General features: G+C 38.3%; 1 protein-coding gene and 1 non-coding gene across 3 annotated transcripts in view; both read left to right on the top strand.

Annotated features, from left to right (window-relative positions):
• MYPN (myopalladin) overlaps positions 1–24,115 on the top strand; it is a 70,725-nt gene that overhangs the window by 7,590 nt on the left and 39,020 nt on the right. Inside the window, exons 1-6 of one of the 2 annotated variants that reach the window (XM_028109672.1) lie at positions 4,352–4,371; positions 9,739–9,914; positions 12,509–12,560; positions 15,203–15,317; positions 16,449–16,520; positions 23,866–24,007. In XM_028109672.1, the coding sequence (XP_027965473.1) occupies positions 4,352–4,371; positions 9,739–9,914; positions 12,509–12,560; positions 15,203–15,317; positions 16,449–16,520; positions 23,866–24,007 (577 nt within the window). Of the gene's footprint in view, positions 1–4,351; positions 4,372–9,738; positions 9,915–12,508; positions 12,561–15,202; positions 15,318–16,448; positions 16,521–23,865; positions 24,008–24,115 lie in introns of those variants that run through there. The other variant, XM_028109671.1, reaches the window with a different exon arrangement.
• On the top strand, positions 23,159–23,263 carry LOC114214240 (U6 spliceosomal RNA). The gene has a single exon (XR_003610366.1). It is a non-coding gene; the product is annotated as a U6 spliceosomal RNA (small nuclear RNA).

The raw sequence follows: 24,115 nt of genomic DNA, 5'->3' as shown, positions 1-24,115 counted from the left end.
TTTTCCTAAGATGAACAATGTTGTTATAAACATTCTAATATATTGTCCTGGTACATGAGTGTGTCTAGGTATGCAATTGCTGATGGAGTCTGTACAACTTCAACTTCATAATAATACCAATTTTTTCCAAAGGGATTCTTTCAACTTGCATTCCCGCCAACAACCAGAGTTCTGGTTGTTCTGCATCATTGCCAATATGGATATCACCAGACTTTTAAATTTTTGCCAATCGGATAGGTATGAAGTGTTACCTTGTTGTGATTTTAATTTTCATTTCCGTAGTTATTGATGAAGCTGAGAATTTTTTAAAAATATGTTTATGGACCGTTCAGGGTTCACTTCTATGAAGGGCCTCTTTACATCTTCCATTCATTTTTCTATCAATTTGTTCTTTTCTTATTGATTTGTAAGACTTTAAAAAATATGATGAAGATACACATGACATATTGACATATATATTATGAAAATATCCTTTCCTGGTTCGACTTGCCTTCTTATTTTCTCTATGGTATCTTTAATAATTAGATATTTTTAACTTTATATAAAATTATTTAACATTTTTTATAGTTTGGGTTTCTATAAAATGTGTCTAGCTTAAAAAATTTTTCCTAACCTCAAAGTAAAATATTCTTATATATTGTCTTCTAAAAGTTTTATAATTTTGTCTTTCACATTTAAGTTTTTCATCCATTTAAAGTTGATTTTTGTGTATGGTGTAAAGCAGAAAAATCCATGTAAGTTATCTTTAGATTGGATAACCAACTGTTTCAGCTCCAGTTTATTGAAAAGTATATTCATCAATAACAACTGATCTATAATGCCAGCTCCATCATAAGTCAAAATTCCATAAACGTGGATCTAGCTTGGGGTTTTCTATTCCTTTCCTATGGCTTATTTATCTCATTGCAAAAGAGTTTTCATAATTCTTATTTCCAGCTTTTTCATTTTAAGGAATTTTAGTCCTTCTTGGCCTTTTGCTCTACGATATAAATTTTAGAATCATCTCGTCAAATTCCATGAGAATTTTTTAATTTATTAAGATTTGGGGAATTGCATTAAATCTGTAGACCAATTTAGGAAGAATTTGACATCTTTAAAATATTGAGGCTTCAGGGCACCTGGGTGGCTCTGTCGGTTGTGCTTCTGACTCTTGGTTTCGGCTCAGGTCATGATCTCAGGGTTGCGAGATCGAACCCCGCATTGGGTTCTGCACTCAGCAGGGAGTCACCCTGAGAGTCTCTCTTTCCCTCTCCCTCTGCCCCTACTCCCTACCTATTCCCTCTCTCTCTCTATTTCTCAAAATAAATAAATCTTTTTTAAAATAAAATATTGAGGTTTCATATTCAGGATCATAGTATATTTCTCCATCTACCTATTTAGATTACCTGAATAATAAGCTTAAATGATTTTTTCTCTGAGTCTTACAAATTTTTGGCTAGATTTATCCATAAGTATCTTAGTTTCATACTGTATAAATGATAGCTTTTTAAAAAATTACATTCTATGATTGTTATGTAGAGAAATGCAATCAACTGTTGTATATTTTTTCTTTGTTTAATTTAAATTCGACTAGCCAACATATAGTACATCATTAGTTTCAGGTATAGTGTTCAATAATTTATCATTTGCATATAACACCCAGTGCTCATCACATCAAGTGCCCTCCGTAATGCCCAGCACCCAGTTACTCCACCCTCCTACCCACCTGTATATTGGTTTTTCTAACCAACAGCCTTCCTACATTCTAGAGATTTTCTATAGATTTTGGAGGGGTGATCTTCCTTTCCAGTCCTGTTTCTTATATTTCATTTTCCTGACTTACTGAACTGGCTAAGCCCTCCAGTACAATGTTGAAAAGAAATGGTGACCGTGGGTATTCTAGTCTTGTTTATAATCTTAAAGGGAATACTTTCCATTTTTCACCCTTACATAAGATTTTGTTGTATGTTTGTTTTGTTTAGGAAGATTAAGATTTTTTAAAATCATGCGTGGATGTTGAATCTTATAAAACATTTTTCTGCATCTGTTGAGATCATTATATGATTTTCCCTTTATTCTTTTGGTATGATAAAGAATATTGATTTTATAATGTTAAGCCAAACTTAACTTCTTGGGATAAACAAAATCAACACCATCAAAGTGGTTCCAAATTGAATGAAATGAAGAATTTATTCTGAAAGAAAGATTAACATAGTAAACCAGAAGAAAAGAAAAAATTATACTTTAAAATACACAATATTGGGCACCTGGGTGGCTCAGATGGTTAAGCGTCTGCCTTCGGCTCAGGTCATGATCCCAGGGTCCTGGGATCGAGTCCCGCATCGGGCTCCCTGCTCAGCGGGGGAGCCTGCTGCTCCCTCTGCCTCTCTCTCTCTCTGTCTCTCATGAATAAATAAATAAAATCTTTTAAAAAAATAAAATATACAATATTGCAAAGATTCAAGTACAGTGCATCAACAAAATGAAAAAATTTAACATGTTCATTTGTTCACTTACTCAATAAAAATTCATTCAGCTCTCACTATGCATCAAGAACTATTCAAGGCACTTGAAATTCATTAGTAAATAAAGCAAAGTTTCCTGCCAGATTCTATTCTCGTTGAGGTGAAGGAAATAGATGATAAACAGCAAGTCTAATAAATAACTAAATTATGTAGTAATTTAGTTATAAGTACTATGAGAAAAAGAAAGGTAATATTTCTAGAAAAGGACAATAAAAAGTTTCCAGTCAGCCCTACCCAAAGTAATTTACTCCTTTAAAAATTTATTTTAGGAATTGTTTTCATTTTCACTTTATTAATCCTCACTTTTATTATTAAAATTAGCTAGGTCGTGATATCTTGATATTAACCAAGGGCTTATTTATGTTTCTCTTAAGTTACCAAGAAGTTTCCACCTGGAAGAACTCAGTAAATTTCAATAAAATTTCAAGCATGGTCCTATCCTGTGCCTTGTACTCCAACAGCCCCATGACTGAAATACAGCCACTGGTCATGAGCACTGGAGTTTGTTAACTCAGTAGCAAACAAGACATACAAAACACCGAACTGTGTTGCAAAATCCAACATAACTTTGAGTTTTGTTAAAAATATCTACTATTATCTTATTGTCCCATAACCTCCAGAGTCCAACGCACTCTGCCTAGGGAAGAGTCACTCTGATGCTTGGAGAGGGCTAAGGATGTCATGAAGTGACTATACTACTTTTGTCTATTTTAGGCCCTACACCCTTCACATAGGCGATCAGGCATTGTTAGACAAAGCTGGTTAAAGGCAATTCAAGGAAAGTTCTTTTTTAGCCCCCAAACCTTCTTGAAAATTGAAAACAAAACAGGCTTGAGGCTCTGATAATCCTCATTTGAATTCATTCATTTAATAACCATACAGCAAACATTTTTTGGAGCAGTTCTGATGTGCCATACACTGTGCTAGGAACCAGATAAACAAGTGATAAACAAAACAAACATGATTATCTCCACCCTGTGGTGTTTACTGTTCAGTAAGGGACAGAAATATTAAACAAACCTACAAACCACTGTATAATTATAAGTGATAGATAGGTTAGTAAAGGAAACAAACATGGAGAGGCAATAATAGGAGGTGGGATAGGGACATGGGAAGGGCTGGGGCAGGGCTAAAGACATGCTCTGAGTAATCATTCTTTTAATGAGCATTATTGCTGGTGAGTCAGAATAACACATTCAAATTACATTTAGAAGTCATTAATGTGCTAAAGCAATGAGTCATAACATTTATCCAAGCCACATTTTCGATAAGATAGTAACCTAACAGTAGTAATCAAAAATCCAGTTAAATCTGAAAAATGTGTCTCTTCAAGTGTCTTCATTCCCAGGCTTGGTAGCCAGCCAAATTAGCAGATCTGGCAAGCTATCCTTAGTGCACGAAAGCCAGGTCCTTCTTTTTCATTTGGACCTGCCTTTTTTTCCCAGATCACTGACTCATTTCTGCTAAGCCATGAATCACGTCTGGCACCACTGTCATTCTGTGTCATGAGGCTTTGGCGTTCTAAGGCACGCACCTTGGGCAGGGCATTTCTATGAAAGCATTCCCTAACATGGATAGATGTTTGAAGAGAGTGTGTTTTTCTCCTTATCCTCAAAAGTCTTCAGGGGAGCTGGATAAAGTTTAATACATTTTTGAGAAGGCAGCCTGACGGGTGCGTTATTTCTGAGTGGGTCACGGTGTTAAAGTCAGAGTGATGGTTACTGATTGTTCTTTGGGACGGGCTGAAGCTATCCTTGCCATCCGAGTAGGACAAAAACGCTTCTGACAGAGAGTTTGGGCATTTGAACCATTCCACTTATCGCCTTCTGGCTGTCCAATTGCTCTAGATGTTTCCACTCTCATTTTGGTAAGGAAGAAAAACATTAACTAAAGAAATGAGGTAACCTTATAATGTTTACATAAGGGAAGGTATTTGTTTATTTGTTTTGAAATAGTTATTTCTATTTGCTTTATCAAATTAATACAGGTACAGTGCTTAAAAAGTCAAATAACATTAAAGAACAGACCAATTTCAAGTCTTTTTGCAGTTTCCTATCTATTTACCTGTAGATTTCCGAATCATACTCCAGTAGTTCTCATACTTTTTGTTCTCAGGACCTTTTTACAAGTCTTAAAAGTTACTGAGGCCCAAAAGAGATTTTGTCTATGTGAGTTACATCTATAGTTATCATATTTGAAATGAAAACTGAGAAATGTTTTAAATAGGCATTTCTTATTCATTCTTAAATAACAATAATGTACATGCTAATATAAATAGTTTTATGAAAAATAACTGTGTTTTCCAAAAAAAATAATTTAGTGAGAAGAGTGGCAATCTTTTACATTTCTTGCAAATCTCTTTAATGTCTGGCTGAATGGAAGACAGCTAGAGTCTCATATTTGTCTCTGCATTCAGTTTGTTGTAATATGTTGTTTGGGTTGAAGTAACTTTTTAAAATCTGGCCTTATACAGATATGTAACTGGAAACAGGAAGAATATTTCAATAGCTTTTTCAGGTAATGTGGCTATTCCTGTTTGGTACTACATCAAAATTCAGCTAGCAGTGGTTTTTTTAAAGGTTAGTTGCAATGTGAAACCTGAAACCATACCAATGAACTTTTGTACTCTGCTATACTAAAACCCTTTGTCCATCTTGAACTTTAAATGGATAATATCATGCACTGGTAATTTGGAAAATGAGTAATGCAGATTTTCCAAATGTTGACACATTTTATTATTTAATATTTAAAAAAAGCACATGTGTTAATATCATCATTTGATTTTATCAAAAAGTCTTTAAGTATTGGGAAGCTCTAAATTCACAGTGGGGGATACAAGTTTTCCAAAACTTTAATTTTTCCTTGAAAGCTCCATTTTTTTCATTGGCAACAAAGGTATCAGTTATTTTTACTTGAAACAACAGGCTTATTTCATTCATTTGTGAGAAAACGTCTGCCAGACCCCCAAGTATGAATAACCATAATTTGTCAGTTGCTCTTTCAAGTTCAAATGTTGTTCCATGCATTTAATGCTTAGTTCAACTCAAAAAAATCACACAAATGCTCTTCCATATCCTGTAGAAATGCTTTGTGTTACTTCCCATTTCACCACCCAGAATGTTAACAAGATATGGACTCAAGGTTGAGATTTAATAAAAGTAATGATTTGTACTGCTTCACTGAGGACATTTTTAAATGATACTGAAATTTTTTTTAACTGTGAGTGTGGAGGTGAGGAACACAATGGCCACAAGGCAATTTTTGGCAGTGCCTTTTTTTTTTGTGCTGCTAAAGCACCAACAGTTTTACCCACTGTGGCTTTTACACCGTCAGTGTAAATATCAACACAGTGAAAAGGCAAATAATATTTTAATATTATATAAAAATAGCTTTGTCTTCATAGAAAGTGAACTATACTTTGAGAACTGCTGTAATATACTTGTACCACTATTGCTTGGCACATTGATGTTAACTACTTCCCATTGACTTTTTGTTCCAGAAGGTGGGGGTTCAGCACCCCTTGACTCAACCCACACCTCTATTTCTTCACTGCTTCAATATAATCATATCACAATGTTATTTAAAGATTTTTTTTTATTTATTCATTTGAGAGAGAGAGAGCCAGCAAGAGCAGGAGCGGGGGGGCGGGGCAGAGGGAACCTGATGCCGGACTCGATCCTAGGACCCTGGGATCATGACCTGAGACGAAAGCAGACGCTTAACCGACTGAGCCACCAAGGCGCCCCGTAAGCTCCTTGGGGTCTTATTGAGATTTATGCCTTGGAGATTTATTAACCCATTTCAGCAGTTACATATAGCACTGTCACAACAGATCAAAAACTGGCACAGGATTTGATGAATCTAATAACAAAATTCTTACAAAATATTAACTGTCAATTCTTTCTATCATTTGGTCTTTCAACAAATCCAACACATATTTTCTGAGTATCTACCATGTGTCAGGGCACTGTTGTAGGTGTTGGGATTACATTGGTGAATAAAACTAATGAGGTCCTGTCATGGACACTTTACAATCCAGTGGTGGTGGCGGGGGGGGGGGGAACACAAAAAAATAGCAAAGTGAACTGATTTCAGATAACAAGTACTATGAAGATAACAAAAGAGGGTAGTATGATAGCGTGTCTGAGGATAAGGGTGCTATGTTAGGAAGAGGGTCGGGGAAGTCCTCTCCGAAGATGTGACATTTGAGCTGAAGTCTGCCTGACTGATGAGAAGGACCTGTCTTTGTAAAGATCTGGGGAAGAGGATTTCAGGAAGAACAAAAATCCTAACAAGGAGAAGAGTTTAATGTGTTCACAGAGTAGAAAAAAGACCAATGTGGTTGGAACATAGTGAAGAGAGAGTGGCAGGAGAAGGTATCCAGAAGTCAGGGCTGGAAAGACAGATTTGGATGTAATCCCAAATAGAGGTGATAATTGAAATTATGGGATGGGATAAGATGGCCAAAGGAGAGAACATACAGAGAACTGTGCAAGGCGCTGTGCCTGCTTGCAAGAGCATATGAAGCAGTTCCCTACCTTCAAAGAATTTACAATCTGGTGAAATTGGTGGGAGAAGACAAATCCCCCAAATTGAGAATAATAAAGACAGTGCATCATCAAGCCTTGCATGACATAGTACAGGTTTAAAAAAAAAAAAAAGTAAAGTTAGAAAAAAGTAACAATCATTGAGAATTCATGGTAAAGGTTTTTTGTATAGGAGGTGATATCTGAGCCAAACTGATGGATGAGTTAACCTTTGCAGCAGCTGAAAGGCAGAGGAAGAGAATCTCAGATAGAAAAACATGAGCAGAGACTTGAATGTTGGGGTAAATATGACAAATTTATGCAAAAGTAGAGAAAATCTTCACTGTTGAGAAGTTGTTAAATGGGTGAATGTGCTTTGGAATCTTGCTTTATCAATAGTGGGAGGGAGGGATTAAAACACCAAATGGTTAGATCTGAAATTATGGTAAAGATTAGCAATTGTCAGGACTGCTTAATTTCTGAGATTGAATAGTGGTAACACCTCCCCACCTAATCACTTTTTATTATGATGTTGATAAATGATTATTATTTCAAGAAATGAAAACAATATAAAAAGGGATAGGCTGAGATATCTCACTCCTATCTGTCTTCATCCACCTTATTTTCCCTCCTTCCCAACAGGGAGCCACTTTTGATTTTCGTTTCTGTCTTTCCAGTTTTCTTTATGCAAATGCAAACAACATGACTATACCTTATTTTTTGCCCCCTGTATTAGTTTCCTTGGGCTATTGTAACAAGGTGCCACAAACTGGGTAAAAATAAACTCTTAGTTTTGGAAGTTAGAAGTCCAAAACCAAAGTGTCACCAGGGCTATGCTCTCTCTGAGACTCTGGGCAGCTCCTTTCTTGTCTCTTCTAGCTCATGGTGGTGGTTGTCAGTCTCTGGCACTCCTTGGCTTGCAGCAGCCTCACTCCAATCCCTGCCTCTGCCATCACATGCCATTCTCTCTGTGTGTCTCTGTCCTCACATAGAATTTTCCTCTTCTTAAAGAACCCCATGCATGCTTGATTAGGACCCATCCTAGTAATTTCACTGTAACTGGATTATGTCTGTAAAGACCCTATTTCCAAATAAGGTCATATTCCCAAGTCCTGGTGTTTAGGACTTCAACATATCTTTTGGGGAAAGGTAATTCAAGCCAAAAAAACCCACATTTTTTTACACAACACTCCATGTTCACTATCCTGTACCTTCCTGTTAAAATTTTAACTATGTATCTTGGAGTTCTTTCCAAGTGATCTTTCCCAATCTCTTTTCACAGTTGCATAGTGTTCCATTATGTGACTGTCCCATAGTTTATTTCATAAGACCCCTAGTGATGGACACTCAAGTTGTTTCCAATCTTTCACTATTTAAATGAGTAATGTGTACATTTATCATTTTGTATGCATGCAAGTGTATCTGTGTGAGAGATTCCCGCAAGTGGGATTGTTGGGTCCAAAGATAAACGCATCTGAAATTTTGGCAGATATTGCCATATTCCTTTCATAGGAGTTGCACCATTTTGCATTCCTACTAACAGTGGATGACACTCATCAAACTTTTAGAGTTTTGCTAACGTGTAACATGAGAAATTGTATTTCTGTGTAGTTTTGATGTCTTTTTCTCTTATGCACCTCCACATTTTAAACATTTTTTTTAAGATTTATTTATTTATTTGAAAGAGAGAGAGGGCATGTGCACAAGCAGCAGGGAGGGGCAGCAGGAGAGGGATGGGGAGAGAGAATCTCCAACAGACTCCCAGCTGAGCATGGAGCCTGTTGCAGGGCTTGATCTCACAACCCTGAGACCATGGCCTGAGCCAAAATGAAGAGTCAGATACTTGACCAACTGGGCCACCCAGGCACCCCTAAACATTATTGTATGTATTATTTTATGTAAATTTTTGGCCAAAAAACTATAATAAAAATTTCTAGCTTCAAGGATATAGATCAAAATGAAATACCGTAACCTATGGAAACATAGTTAACTTAGGTTATTTGCCAAAGTTGGGCCACTACTGAACAATATGACCCATCCTCCTTACTCTGATGACTCAAGTAACCCAACAAAATAATTTTCATTTAGCTAGGTCAGATGTAATTTCATAGTAGAGAATGAGTGCACTCAACCTCATGAACTTTTAATATCCCTTCTCTCCAAATAAGCAAAGGAGCACTTACTTAATACATAGTATGGAAAGCTACATCTTTTTAGGAGAAGCCAAGTTCCTCCTCAAAGACCCTGCTCCTTGTGGTTGGCTGTATTTGCTTTCTCATCCATCTTCTCTCAGTTGTATCATTTTTTTCTTAAGATTTTATTTATTTTAGAGAAAGAGAGAGAGTGCAAGAGCAGGGGAAGGAGCAGACTTCCTGTTGAGCACGGAGCCCAACTCAGGGTTTGATCGCACCACCCTGAGATCATGACCTGAGCCAAAACCAAGAGTCGGGCGTTTAACCAACTGAGCCACCCAGGCACCCCACTCAGTTGTTTCATTCTCGGTAGAGGCCATTTCCCAATTTCTTGAATAAAGTGTCAATACTGACACTGTATTTGAATTCTGCCAAATCTTCTCATTGTTACAATCAAATTATACCATTTACTGTCCTGATTCTAAGTTGTCACAGTTTTGTTCTTAGGGAACATCTGGAGCATCTATGTAATTAATTTTCACACTTCAGTCATGTGCAATATTCCTTTCTTTGCAGGTGGTACTGTGAAGGCAAGGAGCTTGAAAATTCCCCAGACATTCATATCGTCCAGGCAGGAAATCTGCACTCACTGACCATTGCTGAAGCCTTTGAAGAAGACACAGGACGCTATTCCTGCTTTGCTTCTAACATCTATGGGACAGATTCAACCTCTGCTGAGATTTATATAGAAGGTAAAACAAAATATTCTTAGAACATGGCCCTTGCTGGTAAGACATATATTTATAATATTTATCGAGTGCCTACTGTACCACACACTCTTCTAGGCAGTGGAGACAATAGTAATGAACCAAATAGACAAAGGTTCATGGACAGATGGAATTTACACTGTAATGAGAGAGACCAAAAATAAATGAGATAAATAAATAAAATACATAATATGATAAGTATATGAAATGGTTCTGATCACCAATTCTAACCTGTGTGTGGTATGTGGGGTTTACAATTTAACTCAGTTCTAACACCAATTACCTGGATATAGTGTCACATCCAACAGGTTAAAGTCTTAGTTCTACAAGATTGTTCCTGCCTTACTTCAGATGCCAATCACAAGTATTAGGCCCCCCAGGTTACCCACAGCTTCTGTCTCACTTGGCTACAAATTGGAGGTTTCCACAACCCCCTCCTTGGCTTCAATTAATTTGCTAGAGTGGCTCACAGAACTCAGGGAAGGACTTACTTACATTCACCAGATTATTAAAGGATGTGATAAATGATACAAATGAATAGCCAAAGGAAGAGATGCATAAGGTGAGGTCTGAGAAGGTCCAGAGTGCAAGAGCTTCTGTACCTGTAGAGTTGGGGTGTGTCACTCTCCCAGTGTGGATGCATTTGCCAACTTAGAAGCTCTCCATGCTACTGGAATTTTATGGAAGCTTCCCCATGTAAGCATGATCAATTATTATCTCCATTTCCTACCCATCTTCCTTCTCAGGAGGATGGTAGGTAGGGCTGAAAATTCCGAGCTTCTAATCATGGCTTGGTCTTTCTGGTGACCAGCCCCCATTTAGGAGTCATCCAGAGTCACCTCATTAGAACAAAAGATGCTCCTGTGCTCTTATCATTTAAGAATTTATAAGAGTTTTAGGAGCCCTGTGTGGTTCAAAGACAAATACTAGAACAAGATATGCTCATGACTTAGGAAATTACAAGTTTTAGCAGTTCTGTGCTGGGAACTGGGGGCAGAGACCAATATATGTATTTTCTGTATCTCACAGTATATATAACACTACAGAAGAAATAGAAAGCAAGAAAAAGGGATAGGAAGTACACATATGTATATTTGTGTGAATGTGCACATGCATGGGTGTGTGGGTGGGGGGAGGGGGGCTGTAGTTCTACAGATATGGTGGTCAGGGAAGACCTCACTAATCAGGTGACATATGAGTGAAGACCTGGAGGAAGGGAGGGAGTGAGCCACAACGATACTCAAGGGAAAACCACTCTAGGTGGAGAAATCAGTAGTACCCTGACCCTGAGGTGAGAGTGAGCCTGTGTTTAGGTATAGAGATGAACCAATGTGGCCTGGAGGAAGGAAACAAGGAAAAAAATAATACATGAAGTCAGAAGTTCAAGATGGGGTAGAGGTGGGAGGAGGCAGGTGAACAGATTGTTTGGTCTTTGTAGGTCATTGTAAGGACTCTGGCTTTTACTCTGAGGGAGATGGGAAACTGTAGAGGATTCTGAGCAGAAATGTGATGTAATCTGACTTAGCTTTTAATGGGGTCACCCTGACTCCTGAGAATATACCTCATGGAGTCAAAGGTAGACCACTTGGGAGCATTGGACAGGCATTTACATCAGCACCAAACTTATATGACTAATTTTAGGGAAGAAATCAATTTGTGTTCCTTATATATCTACCTAAGTTTTTTGTTCCATTTTATCTCGTCTCTGAGTTTTTTCTGAGGACTCTTCTTTAGCACTTTTATCATCTATGATACCTTGTGTATGCTTTGGTTTTAGCACTTAAATATTGTATTATTTTAGTATAAATACTCTTTCACCAATGAGATTATAAAGCGGGACTGTCTCATTCTTTTTTGTATCTTTAATACCTTATGTAGTACCAAATATGTAGGGAATATTTGATAAACATTTATTGAATAGATGCATGAATAATGATAATAATGAATAATGCATGATAGAAGTGTGTTGTATGTTTTTATCCTCAGATTTTTGGAGTACAATAAATACCTCCAGATTTAGCTCAGTTATGTCTTCCTGGAATTCACTATCTTGAGAAGTAAATCTGAGATCAAAGCTTTGCTAGCAGTGCTGAGACTAGATTGCCAATTTTTTTAATTTGTGGCAACAGAGCTTCAAACACCAACACTCCCAAGATGAAATATGACTTGTTAATATTAGGGCTGGGCGGAAGAGCATCCACCTACACCTACAATGTTTAAAATCCAATGTAATCCCTCCTTTTATTTAATCTGTGTAGGCCAAGAGCAAGAGGATTTATGGACAGCATAAAATATCTGCAAAAACTGCTCTGTTAGAGGCATCAGCAGGTGTTTTATATACAAGAACATTTGGCATTTAGGCCGGTTAATTTGAACTCTGTCACTAACTGGCCATGTGACCTTGAAAAAGCCCTTCAAATACTTAGGGTCTGTTTCTCATCTGTAAAACTGGGTGTTATAGTGTAGGAAATCACTGAGTTCGTATCTAGGTCTGAAGTTCTATAGGCCTTCAGATGCCTAGGAACTAGTTTAAGAAATTATCATCTTAAAGATTTCATGTCTTGTTTTTACTTTTCCAGGGGTTTCTTCTTCTGACTCAGAAGGGGACCCTAACAAGGAAGAGATGAATCGGTAATTCTAATTTTCTATCCTATGGCTTTAGCAACCTCAGAGCCTGAGAAAGCTGCTAATTGGTTTAGTAGAACTTGAAAAGTGTGGCTCCAGAATATGACCTCAAAAAATAAATATTGAGTGGAATTGGAGAACTCTACTTCTTTTGTTTTAAATCTTGCCTAGAAGAAGAATTTTAATATTCCCAATATTTTAAAAATGAGGTATCACCTATCATCACTTATATCATCATACTATATCATACTTATATCTACAGAGTAAAAAGCAAATGGCCCAGTGCTCCAAAAAAAAATTCATGCTTTGTGACTAAATAATAGTATTCATAAGGACACAAAACCTGATTACCCTAAATTATATATGTGAGTGATCTGAGTAAGTCATAACCTTTTTGTTAAACAATTACACTGAGTACTGAACAAAGTTACATCCATCCATTCTTTACTTTCCCCAACCATCAGCTTATCTACTGGACACCAGGCACTTCATTAGACACAATGGTTAATAAGAAAAATCAGATGCTTCCTACCTTTGAGAGGCTCACAGTCTACCAGAGGAAAATACATAGCAAATATAGCAAGAGATGTATACCAAGCATATAGACAGTAAGAGTAATAAAGTGTAATAGGCTATGATGTAACCATGGGCAGGGTGTATCAGACTTGGCACAAACGTCTCTTAATTGGTGGGGGAGGGAATGAGAGATCAGGAAAGGCTTTGCGGAGTTGGTGACCTTGAGCTGAGTCTTAAAAGAAGAGTAGGTGGGCACCCCCAAACAAGGAAGGAAAAAGCATTTTCAGGCAGAGGAAGCTGTGGACAGAAGGCATGGGAGCTGAAACAGATGCAAATTCCATTCCCTAAGATTACCTGAAACAAACAGCAACATTTGGAATATACAAACTTGAATAAGCAAGATATGATATACAAACTTAAATAAGCATGAAATATCTCAGTTGATTATTTTCTTTAAATCTACTTTTGGTAGTTAGGATTTAGCTTCAGTTCTGTGCAATAGACAACCCAAATGACAGTAACTTAAATAAGACAGGTATTTATTTCCCATTTACATAAACATATGGATTTGGCTGGTAGAATGGCTCTACATCTCACTGGGTTCCAGTTGGCTTCCAGCTTCAACTCATTTTAAGGCATAGCCTCATCTTAGTCACAGATTGCAAGGAATAAAGGGCATTCCCCACCCTCTTTGAAGGTCATTTCTCTTAGATCAACATACATCACTATCCTTCATATCCCATGACCAGAGAGTAGTAGTATGGCCACACCTAGCTTAATGAAGGCCAGGAAATGCAATCTTTATTTGGAATAGCCATGTAAAGAAATCAGGAATTCTATTATTGTAGAAGAAGAAAATGGATGCTTTGGGGACACTGATAGCCTCTGCATCACTACATAATTCTGCTTCTGAGATGCCATCCTTCTCGGCTGGGAAAAAACTCAATCACTCATTATTGCGCATCCCTTTTCCCCCTCCATGGCTGTGCAAAGATGATAGATACAGACAGACACAGACATCGTGTTTGATATTAAACACTGCTATAAGCATCTTACATGAATTAACCTTATTTAACACTTACAAAAACCCTAGGAAGTAAGAATTATTATTTCCCCATTTTAAAGATAAAGAAGCTGAGGCAGAGGGAGGTAACAACTGAACAAAAAGGAAGCCCATCTTGTCATCAGTCATCTATCCCTATAGGATATGGGAGGGAGTCCTATCTCCCAGACCTCAAGGTCCCTTCAAGTCCAGCGCTTTGTTGCTTCCTGACATGCGTGGGTACTGACACCTTTAGTAAGACTAGGAGCCTTTTAACTAGAGAGGTTGCCATCCCCTCTGAACTCTGGTTCTCCCTCTTGTCAGGTTCTCTGACAAGATCCTCAGACCTCTCTCTTCTCCACAGCAAAACTAAAATAATCTCCCTTCCACAGTCTTCTTGTGAATACTTTTTGGCTCTCTTGCCCTTCAAATAAGCTTTTTAATTTAATTTAATTTGTGTAAACTTGAGCTTGTTGACTAAGGTATTTCTGCTTTATGCCATGCCAAAATCTCAGAAGCAAACGTTTATAAAGCCTGGCCTTTTGCTTGGAATGAAAGGGGGAGGGAAAATACAGAGGAAATTACAACAACAACAAAAATCTCAAAAAATTATCTTCTGCACTTGTCTTGAATCTCAGTTAGTTATGAATATTCTTGAGTCCTCAGCTGAAAGCAACTAACTCAAGGACAGTAGTGGCATCTTATCATCTTCCTGTTGACATTGCCTATCAAAGTGTATGGTAAAGAGGGGCACCTGGGTGGCTCAGTCGTTAAGCGTCTGCCTTTGGCTCAGGTCATGATCTCAGCCTCCTGGGATTGAGTCCCGCATCCAACTCTTTGCTCAGCGGGAAGTCTGCTTCTCCCTCTCACCCTCCCTGTGCACTCTCTCTCTCCTTCTCTCTCAAATAAACAAATAAAATCTTTTTTAAAAAGCGTGTTTAAAGAAGTTAAGCATTTGTGGAATATTGTTGGACAAAAATTTTTATTACATCTAACTTGTAAGAAGTGATGACATTACTAGCTTTTCTGAAAGAATTTTCAAAAACAATGATAGGTCTGTTTTAAAATCTGCATTTTAATCATTTCTCAGAATCCAGAAGCCAAAAGAGGTGTCATCTACTCCCACTACTTCTGCAGCCATTCCTTCAGCAGCACCCCAAGCCCAGCATGTGGTGGCCCAGCCCAGGGTGTCAACCATCCAACAGGTACAAGAGTCTAAGTCAAACACAGGTGCCATGGACTGTGGCGGGCAGGCACCGTGACCATGGCCATCTTGTATGGCATGATTGTATTCTCTGTTGCAACTTCATGACTTTGGGCAGCACACTTCCATGGTCATGATAATGGCTTTGTACTTCTGATGTAGGATATCAGCGTTTCTTATTGTTTCGGGAACATATTCTCTACCTTCCTGGCAAATTTCAAAGGAAAAGAAACTCTTTACTAATTAGTCTTGATATTCCAGTTTAATGAAGGGTATTGATTAGGGATACAAAGAGCTGTCAGCTCTCACAGTGGCCCAGGCAGGACACTCTATTATATCATGAAACTCAGTTTCGTGGAGCTACAAATAATTCTACTTTCTAAGATACAACAACCATGAAATGATTTTTTTAGAAAGCATTAAATGCTCTCATCCTTCAAGTTAATGATGATGATCATGATAATGATGATGATTATAATGCATGCTTATTGTAAAAACATTCAAAAGATACAGAAGTATATTCACTAAAAACCTTGGTCAAGGTACTACTCCCATGCCCCAACTCCTCGGAGGTACCTCTTGTTAATAGTTGCTAGCAGATAATTCCAGGCATTTTCTATGCATGTATATGAATATATATAATATTTTAAAAATATGAAATCATACGAATCTAAATGTATTTTAATATGTTATTAATATATTTATTTATGTATAAGTAAAGATATTGATCTACAACTTAAAAAAATTTAAACAGAGTTTCTTATTTAATCCATTTAGTAATGCAGAGGGGTCACATTTTAGTTCTAATCCAGTAGTTTTCAAGCTGTGATCTGTGGAGACTCGGGTTTTATGGAACTTCCTCAGGGGTTTAGGGTTAATTACAACCAATAGAGCTCTCTCTATGTTGAGGCTGTGGGGATGGACAGCACTTATTTACAAACACCATGACTAGAAAGAAATACAATCAATTCAGTATCAGATTTGAAGTCTGTGATTCATAGACTTAGAAAATGTCAGTTTTTTGGTTTTAGATTAATAGCATATACCAAATTCTGTAGATTTGTTCTATTTATCTATCATCTAGGTAGTAATCATAGTGACAATGAATCTATTGTTTGTTCCCTTCTAATAGTGTCAGAGTCCTACCAACTATCTGCAAGGATTGGATGGAAAACCTATCATTGCAGCTCCTGTGTTTACAAAGGTAATCAAAATATTACTTCTTTCTGTCATGGCTTTAAACATACCACAGTACCCACACAAAACTGTAGGATCCAAGATTTACCGATTTAGCTCAGGATTTTAGTTTTTTATAAGTACTGTATAAGGTTTGGGGTTTTTGGTAGTTGCTTCCACGTCATTTCAAGTCCCAGATTTCTAATAATAGTTTGCATAATAAAAGGAATGTCTTCCCCACTCACCACATTGATCTCTACACAGCCATCTTATTGCTGTTAAATGGGGTAGCCACACCTAGGGGTCAGGTGATAAGTTTCTAGCCACTCTCTACTCCAAAGGTTTCTCCGGACTTTCAGAAGAATCACGTTGCAGGCACATGTCTCTTGTGTTCAAGGAGATGGAGTTAAATGATCTTAGGAGGCTTAACATAAAGGAACGCTCTAGGATAAAGAACTTTCTTTTTCTATTCCACAGTATCAGCTATTGCGGTGGTGTCAAATTCTGAGTCTCAGAGTCTTTGTATTCAGAGCTGGAAAATTTACTCAAGCACTTTCATTTACAAATGAAAACACAAGGGAGGTCCAAGGACATGAAGCAGTTTATCCAAGGTCACAAAATGAGTTAGTGGCAGTATCAGGACTAGAAACAAGCTCTCCCAATTCCCAGTCTATTATTCCTTTCTTTATATAACATACGTTGTTTATGCGTTGCCCAAGACAACAAATTTAAAGGTGAAAATTGAGTCACATTTTTTTTTTTTGGTATTATGAAGACCACGTGGATGAAATCTATACCTGGATTTATAGCTTATTGTTTATATGAATGCCAAACTTGGGCCCAAAGAGATTTTGTCCTGTCAGAGGTATGCTTTAGGTTAGAGCGGTGGTTCTCAATCAGTTAACTTTGCCCCCACCCACCAAGAGACATTTGCAATGTTTGTAGATATTGTTGGTTGTCACAACTGGAAGATTGTGCTGTTGGCATCCAGAGATGCAGCTAAACATCCTGTAATGCATAGAATGACAGCCTCCTGTGGGGTGTCCTGACTGGGTGGGGGCCAGTGGGTGTGGGTGGTAAAACAAATTCACCCAAGGCAGAACAAAGGAGATGGACAAGTAGTTGACTACACTGCAAAGAAGCAGCAGGCCAGATAGCAAAGAAGAGACGGTCTACGAGGCAGTGGTGAGGGTCTAGAGTTATAGGGTGGAGTGAGGCCTTTATGCAGATGTATGGACTTTTCCCTTTTATGGTTATCTTGGAACTATCCCAGGTAGTAAGTAGCCCATTGGTCGGTTAGAAACTGTGGCTTAATGAGCCTGTTTGCATTCAGCTTGGTGGTTGCTGTGGGCAACTCAATTAGCTACCTCTAATTGTCTCTTTTTTCACTACTAAGTCACCTAGTCTTAAAACAGAGCTTAAGTGCCACAGAATCAGGACATTTTTTTTTAAAGATCTTATTTATTTATTCGAGAGAGAGCAAGAAAGAGAGCATGAATGGGGGAGGGGTAAGGGGGGAGAGAGATGCAGACTCCCCGCTGAGCAGGGAGCCCAACGCTGGCCCAATCCCAGGGCCCTGAGATCATGACCCAAGCTGAAGGCTTAACCGAATGAGCCACCCAGGCGCCCCGAATCAGGACATTTTAATTTTTCATGCCCTTTTGTCACACCCTAGAGACAGTGCTGACTCTTCAAAAGAAACTAAACCACAGAATAATTTATACCCAGTCCCAGCTGAAGGGTCCTCTCTCCTCTTCCTCACCACCACCTGCTCAGCCAGACACCAGACAGGTGTCTTTGTCTCCTGCTCACTTTCAAATCTTACCAGGTGTTCTCTCTTTCCTGCATCTGAATCACCTAGTGGATACCTTGGTACAACATTTTAGCGCACTAATAAAGCTGTTTGCTTTTCTGTCTCTTCCAAGCACCCTGAAGGCTATCTCTAATATCTAGATAGAAGTCTATGAAGGAAACAATAGGCCCAAAGCAGTTTTTATTATTCCAATAAATCCAATAGGACTTTAGCACTTACTCTTTACATTTAATTTTCATGGACTGGTTAAAAGAACAGGTTTAGCTGCTTTTGTGTGGTGATTCTGATACCTCCTTGCAATTAGATACTCTAATGGGCAGATTCATATTTGCCTTGACAAATAAAAATGGAAAAATGAATTAATCACTAGTTACATCCTGGTCAACGCTTTGTAACTTGAAAATATCATAGATCCAAATGCATTTAGTACACCTAGCTTTGCCTAGCCTACCTTAAACATGCTCAGAACACTTACGGTAGCCTACAATTGGGCAAAATCATCTAACAGAAAGCCTATTTTATAGTAAAGTGTTGAATATCTCATAGAATTTGTTGAATACTGTACTGAAAGTGAAAAACAGAAAGATTGGATGGGTACAGAATGGTTGTCAGGGTATTGGTTGTTTGCCTTTGTGATGGCGTGGATGACGGGAAGCTGTGATTCACTGCTCCCGTCTATCATTACAAGAGAGGATCATACCACGGATCGCTAGGCCAGGAAAAGATCAAAACTTCAAAATTTGAAATACAGTTTCTACTGAATGTGTATCACTTGGGCGCCATCATAAAGTTGAAAAATCATAAGCTGAACCATCCTAAGTCAGGGACTTAGATAAATCTCCAAAAACATTAGGTACGTGGTGGGGAAACAGTCCTTAGTACAAAGACCCAAACTCTGAACAGGCTTTCTCAGCCCTCAGGAAATGTGCCTTTGTCTCCATAAATGGGCTCAGGATTGTTCAGACGTAGGGCACAGGGATGGGATAGGCTGTGGCTCACATTCCAGAGAGACTTATCAGCAACGGTGTGCTTGTATTAGTTTCCACCAGTGAGGGCAGAATGGAGGTCATAGTCATGGCCAGTGTCAGAAAATTTCTGAGTCAGGGCCACTGATGATGGTAATCACATGGCATGAGCCATGATAACTGATCATATTCATATGTTTGTTTGGGTTATTCCTGCTTTATTTACTTCTTTAGGGACTTCTGGCATTCCAATCCCTGTGACTCACTTTCTATACTGCCCAACTAAGCATTTCTTTGCCAGTAATGGCAAGAAGCCATTTTTCTAAAGCAAAAATTAGAGAGCAGAGTTTTATTTAACTCCTTGGTGATAGGGAAGTACTAACATTATCTTCTTTTTAAAGGTTAGAATGAAAAGGAGGGTTGCCCAGCAAAACCTGATAGCTTAAGAGAAGAGCTACCATATCTAGTTCACTGCTCTACTTCTAGGTAATACCTATATTTTAAAGTATTTTATGGAGATAGACTAACCTCCATCTTCTATACAGTATCAAAAGCACTTTCATTCTATTTATGGGGAAGAAAATAGCGCTCACACTTCTTGAGTGCGAAGGGAGGTGGATGATCAAATTAGATTAGAATCTTACTGCTATGGGTGCTCCCACTCCAGCAGCAGCTGCCCTGGCTGGCTTTCAAGGCTGCAGCAGCCCTGGCTCCAGCTGCTTCAGCAGTAATTTGAAGAGTGCAAGGGGGCAGGGGAAGTGAGAATTTGAAGAGCACCTCATTATATAACAGCAGAAGCAGGAAAACCCTAAATAACTGGGCCAGTGGCTGGATCCAGACTTCTAAAGCTTACATGGGCCCCCCTTCCCAGCCCAACAATGCCAGAAACTCTTCTGGCTCAACTGTTGCTCTGGGCACCTGTGCCCACCAAGGGGTAAAAAGGTCCTCCGTGAAACAGTTCTTTATCCATAAAGACTCCTTTGATCCAACTCCAGCCTAAAGCACTATACACGTTCACTTGCAGCCGCTCTCTCCCAAGGTGCACAAACATCAACTGGATTAAAAAAAGGAATAAAATGGGGTACCTGGGGGGCTCAGTCAGTTAAGCATCTGCCTTTGGCTCAGGTCATGATCCCAGGGTCCTGGGATCGAGTCCCGTATCAGGCTCCCTGCTCGGTGGGGAGTCTGCTTCTCCCTCTCCCTCTGCTGCTCCCCATGCTTGTGCTCGCTCTCTCTGTCAAATAAATAAATAAAATCTTTAAAAAAAAAAGAATAAAATGACAGTATGAATCTTAAAGCTGACATCTTTTAACCAATAAGGGAGAGGTCCTTTCTGAAGGTTATCCCTATATTTGTGGGTATAAATCTGAGCACAAACTATGTCCTTTCAACTCACATTTAAACACCTGGGACAGTGCTTGACATAAAGCAGGCACATAGTAATATTTATTCTGTGGTGAATAACTGCCCTTTCAGCTAAATAAAGAATTATTGCTTTCATTGCTTTGTGGCTTCAGAGTATCTTTAGGAGCAATAGAGAAAAAAATCCCATATCAAATGGCTATGGAAGAAATGCTTCTCGAGGCTCTGTGCTGTCAAGTCACCCTACAAAGAATGTCTTCCGAGATTATCAGTATGGCGATGACACAAAAGACAGATTTGTTCTTTGGATACTCTTTACCTCAGGAGGTTGTCCTCAGCTTAGTAACTTTAGTCCAAATCCATAATTCCTCGTTAAGACTAATTAAATCTTTGTTAGTTGGGGACTATTTCATTTATCTTATTCATTTTCAGTGAAGTCAAGATGATTATGATCAGGTCCATAGACATTGTGTGTGTGTGTGTCATTAATAACAGCCTGAGACCTACTCCTCTGTTGAATATAGCACCATCTGCACTATGTTCAAATGGTGTGATTGGTTTGGACCCTGGTGTGAGTCAATTCCTTATCATGAGACTTTTGTAGAAAAGCAGTTTTCAGCAATATCAACTATCATCGTCCTTCCAACTATGACTTTCAACTTTTTTTGAGTGGCTTGTAAGATGACCCTTGGCACCTCTCTTAACTGAGTATTGATGATGTGTCAACTGGAATGAGGTTGCATCTCATATCATAGACACTTAGCAGGCATATTACATACACTGTAGTATCTGAGGTACCTTGGCTGGACTCTCAAATAGAACGCAGGTCTTGAACTTCAATGTCAAGTGAATAATTACAACCAATTAAAGTTGGTCTCAACTGTGAGCAACATATTCTCTCAAGGATATCCTTTGGCAAGCAGGGCTTTGGTCTAACCTCTACAGACTGAGAATTGGCTGATTTGTCTGAACTGCAAGCCATGTCAGAACATATAGATTGACTTCATTCTTCTCACATCCCCTTAAAAAGGATGCCATATTTAATTTATTCAATCCCTTCTGCCACCACTTTTTTCTTTCTTGGTCTGTTTTTCTAATTTGTTTGCCTCAAGAAATGAAACTCTATCTTGTATGAATCCCAGGGAGATGTCTGACTGCCATTAAAATTTTCACTAGGCCTCAAAGCTGCCATGTCACAGAGAATTTGATCAGATGTCAGGGTGGAGGGCATATCTACTGACTTGCCAGGAGCACCCAAGACTCCTTGATTTTCCCTGCTTACTAAGAACATTCCTTTCTTATCACTAGAAGCTGTTGTTTGGGGTAGATAAAGAATAAGAAGGTGTTTGGGGGTATTTTTTTGTATTGTTGTTGTTTATCAAATAGTTCCTTATTAATTCAGAGACCCCTCTGTACAAATCTCATCTTGAATTACTTCAGCAAACAAATTTGGGAGTGCAAAAAGAACAAAACACTAATGTTGAACTACAGCGCCCCCTGGCCTTCCGATATCAACTTAACATACCTCTGAGGTAAAAGTCGTCTACTACGTATAGCTAAAGCTGCGTGCTTATCCCCCACCTCTATATTCCTTAGACAAATGTCATAAATATGATGGGGCCATGCCATGCACAAATTATCATAAATTGTTCATAAAATAGGTATAAATAATCACAGACTATTTATAGGAGCGAATGACAAAAGCAAAAAATTAACCAAATACCCGCTTTTCCTTTCTCTGATGCAGGAGCCGATATTTCCTTAATGCAGATCCCCACATAATAACAATAGAAAACCTTGCAGCATTAGTTACTAAGAGAGCTTGTGGAGGAAGTTAATCATAATCTTTCCATGTTTATAATGTTTCCTCCAACATTAAAAACAATAATATGAAAAAAAAATAATATGCCCACACACATGTCAAAGAAGAATTTCATAATCAAATGAAGTACCAGGGGCACCCAGGTGGCTCAGTCGGTTGCATTGGACTCTTGGTTTAGGCTCAGGTCATGATCTCAGGGTCCTGGGTTCGAGCCCTGTCTCAGGCTCCACGCTTAGCTTGGAGTCTGCTTGAGAAGTTCTCTCTCTCCCTCTATTCTATGTCTCTCCTCCCCCTACTCGTACTCTCTCTCTCTCTCTTTTTCTCCCTCTCTCTCTCAAATCAAATGAAGTTCCAACTACACAAAAGAATGTGTGACTTTAAGCTCACAAATCATGAGTGAAAGACTGGCTGTGAATGGAAACTGTGAGTGCCATTCTATAGTAGAATCTATTATAGAATATATTGATATGATACAGTTCAGAGTGGTTTTGTAGGGGCATCTGGGTGGCTCAGTTGGTTAAGCTTCTGACCCTTGATCTCATCTCAGATCTTGATCTCAGGGTCGTGAGTTCAAGCCCCACATTGGGCTCTGCTGAGTGTGGAGCCTACTTTTAACAAACAAAAACAAAGTGGTCTTGTAAACATTTTTTCATGGATGTGTGGAAGAGCATTTAATGATGCCTTCACAAAATTACAACATATTTGTGCTCACTTCGGCAGCACATATACTAAAATTGGAACGATACAGAGAAGCTTAGCATGGCCCCTGTGCAAGGATGACAAAATTACAACACATTTTACCATGATATCAGACTCCATTTGTGACTATGATTTTATAGAGATTGTCATTGTTTATATCCCTCGACAGATCATTGAAGTTATATTATAAAGAACACATAAGGAAAACAAGAAAACAAAATAAAAGTCAATTTCCAGGACTACAGTATGTAAACACGACAAAGCCAGGAAAAATGGAGTCAGTTACTTGAGCCACAGAGATGTTCCACCTCATGAACAGTGACATCCTTGTGTGAAAAAATACATTACTCCCATGTTGACTACACCTAATAGATACTCCTGCAGATTTCTTAAATTATTATTTCTGGAAACCAAACTCCACTTGGGCATTTAAGAACAGAAGTACTTTACCAAAAGTCAGCATTTTTCCAAACCCTCCAAATGTGTCACCTAGTATTTAATAAAGTTGTCTGGAGCTTCATATGGGCTCAGATGATTCTATCTTCAAAAACAGACTCAATGAATATCCACAGAATTGAAACTGCTGGAGATCTAGAAGATTTGAAGAAAATCCAAATATGAAGGCGATAGTATCTTTTTCTAAAATTCGGCACTGAAACTAGATTCCAAAAATGTATACTTTTTGGCTCTAACAACATTCTTCTCATTACAGATGTTACAAAATTTATCAGCCTCTGAAGGTCAGCTGGTTGTCTTTGAATGCAGAGTAAAAGGAGCTCCATCTCCTAAAGTTGAGTGGTATAGAGAAGGGACCTTGATAGAAGATTCTCCAGACTTTAGAATTTTACAGAAAAGTAAGTTGATACTTTAAAGTTATTTTTCTGATAATTAATTTTTATAAATGTATGGTATTCATTTATTTCTCTAACTTTTTAACAACTAATTTAAAAAATAAAAGAAAA

This window comes from Eumetopias jubatus, unplaced genomic scaffold (assembly GCF_037043125.1).
Source record: "Eumetopias jubatus isolate StellerSeaLion01/CBP00866 unplaced genomic scaffold, mEumJub1_p1.0 scaffold_17, whole genome shotgun sequence".
NCBI lineage: Eukaryota > Metazoa > Chordata > Mammalia > Carnivora > Otariidae > Eumetopias > Eumetopias jubatus.
This window is presented reverse-complemented; position numbering and strand designations above follow the sequence as displayed.